At 37.7% G+C, this 2,227-nt stretch overlaps 1 protein-coding gene across 1 annotated transcript in view; it reads right to left on the reverse strand.

Moving 5' to 3' along the window:
• Window positions 1-1,812, reverse strand: part of LOC107098751 (B2 bradykinin receptor-like) — a 5,788-nt gene extending 3,976 nt beyond the window's left edge. The window contains exon 1 of the mRNA XM_015396583.1: window positions 1,700-1,812. Within this exon, the coding sequence (XP_015252069.1) occupies window positions 1,700-1,719 (20 nt within the window). The 5' untranslated portion in view covers window positions 1,720-1,812. The remainder of the gene's footprint in view (window positions 1-1,699) is intronic.
• Between the last annotated feature and the right edge of the window lie 415 nt (window positions 1,813-2,227).

Below are 2,227 nucleotides of genomic sequence, written 5' to 3' on the forward strand. Positions count from 1 at the left end.
AATTTCCCCATTGTGGGACAATACAGGGATTTTCTATTCTATTCTCTTCTATTCTCCATGCTTGGTGTGAGGAATTGCTGCAGAGTCCCTGAGTCGATGCAATCAGCTGGTTTCCCTTAGAAAACTTTGAACCAATCTGAAAGATTTGTCACTGTGAAATGTCTTGAAAAGACACGTTGTGAATTGGCCCTATAGAAATATTTTACTTTACAAAAATCATCATGTATAAATTTTTTTAATATTTATTTAAAAACTGCATCTAAACCAATTGTAAAGAGTTGATGAACCAGATTGCTCCGCCATTTTAGTTTAGCCCTTATCCTAACATAAATCATCTATTCACCTTTTAGAAATGGTTTAGATGCTGTTTATTAAAGAATCAAACTTTAATAAACAACGTGTTTCTCATTAATTAATTGCCTCTTTCCATCTATAAATGATGATTTTGGTGATTATTTCAGAGCATAGCTGACTAAACAGGATTAAGATGAATGCTTCCAGAGTCGCTGTGTTAATGAGACATGGTGGTGGTAGCATCATGGAAGTTCAGAACAGGTTTTAATGAAAACGCTTTTCAGATTTTTATTGAGAATCATGTTAGAAGCTTTTACCATTTTAAAATAGTCTAAAACCTGTACCTCGGACACAAACTACTTTTAAGACTAGGTATATAACTTTCCTTTTTGATAAAGCTTATAGCCTGAGCCATCTCTATAGTTATGCTGCTATAGGCTTAGACTGCTGGAGGACATAGGGACCATTTTTTCATCATTCTCCATTCTATAAGCATGCTTAGTGTGAGGGATTGCTGAAGAGTCAATTAGTCGATGCAATCAGCTGGTTTTCCTTAGATAAAAAACTTTGAATCAATCTGACTGGATGATCTGGTGAACTGTAAAGTGCTCTGAGATGACATGATGTGAATTGGAGCTAAAGAATAAAAAGAATAGAATTGAAACCAGGGAGATGTAGATATTTTAAACCTGAGTGGCTCATGCAGTGGCCCTGCTTTAGGCTGAATATGCTGACATAATCCCACAGCTTTCTAAACATTTTTGGATTATAGGGTGGTGGTGCCTCTCAGGGACGGCCTCTGCCCACTGTGGAAACACCACGTCTTTGACTCAGGACATTGACTCAGGACATACTCTCTGCCTGCTGTATGCACCGCTGGGCTAATTAACCTGATTAGTGCGAGCGCGTTACAGCCGTATGTAATTGTTTTACCTGATTCTGACTCATGCAGTGGACTAATTGTCATTTACAGTAATGAGCAGCAGCCTCAGCTCTTAGCCAAACATTTCTCTCTGATTTTCATATTTTCCTGATTCTCTTTCAGCTGTTTGAGTTTAAAACTTTACCTGACTAAAAGAAAATTATTGTTGGACATTTCAGAATAGTACAGGTTTGCATCATTAATCATTTTATATGTGTAACTATTAGCAGAGTTTGAATATTTAACGCTGGTTGCCGAGAATTTAAGCCGGCATATGAACGCTGAACTCAAATGACATAGAAGCTCTAAAAGAAAATAGAAGCAGACACTGAGCTTATATCTGAGCAGATAAACTGTTTCATCTTTTCCTATCTACATATTTTACACAACTATGTAGATAACATTTTTTTCACACATCAGCAGATGTATTTCTATCTGGAGAAGTTAACCTGATGCTGGATTTAAAGCATTAATATCTGGTACCTTGTAGCCTGAAGAGTCATTTCTCCTGGACGTCCAGATGCTTTGCTTCCCAGTCACAAGCAAACTGTCTCACTCTGCCGTGTCTGTCTGTGACTCGCTCCCTGTGAGTAAACTCCAATCAGTGTGATGTCAGCAAAAACCAAACCAAGTTTATAGTTACAGGACTGCTGATTGGCTCCCAGAAACAACCCCCCCGCCACACACACACAACCTCTGGGTTTCTAGTTACATGTGGCATAAAAGAGCATCTTTGGTTTACCTTGTTCCATCTATAAAGTAAAAAAACTTGGTTTTGTTTTTGATCAGGACCTGTCATTTAAATCCCATATCAAAGAGGTTTCTAGAATTTCCTTCTTTCATCTGAGGAATATTGTAGAAATTAGAAATCTCTTGTCCAGGGGTGATGCTGAGAAACTAGTCCATGCATTTGTTACTTCAAGGCTGGACTATTGTAATTTTTTACTATCAGGAAGTCCACAAACTGTAGTTAAAAGCCTTCAGTGATCCAAAATGCTTGTCATGGGAAAA

This window comes from Cyprinodon variegatus, unplaced genomic scaffold, assembly GCF_000732505.1.
Source record: "Cyprinodon variegatus isolate N-32 unplaced genomic scaffold, C_variegatus-1.0 Scaffold807, whole genome shotgun sequence".
Taxonomy (NCBI): domain Eukaryota; kingdom Metazoa; phylum Chordata; class Actinopteri; order Cyprinodontiformes; family Cyprinodontidae; genus Cyprinodon; species Cyprinodon variegatus.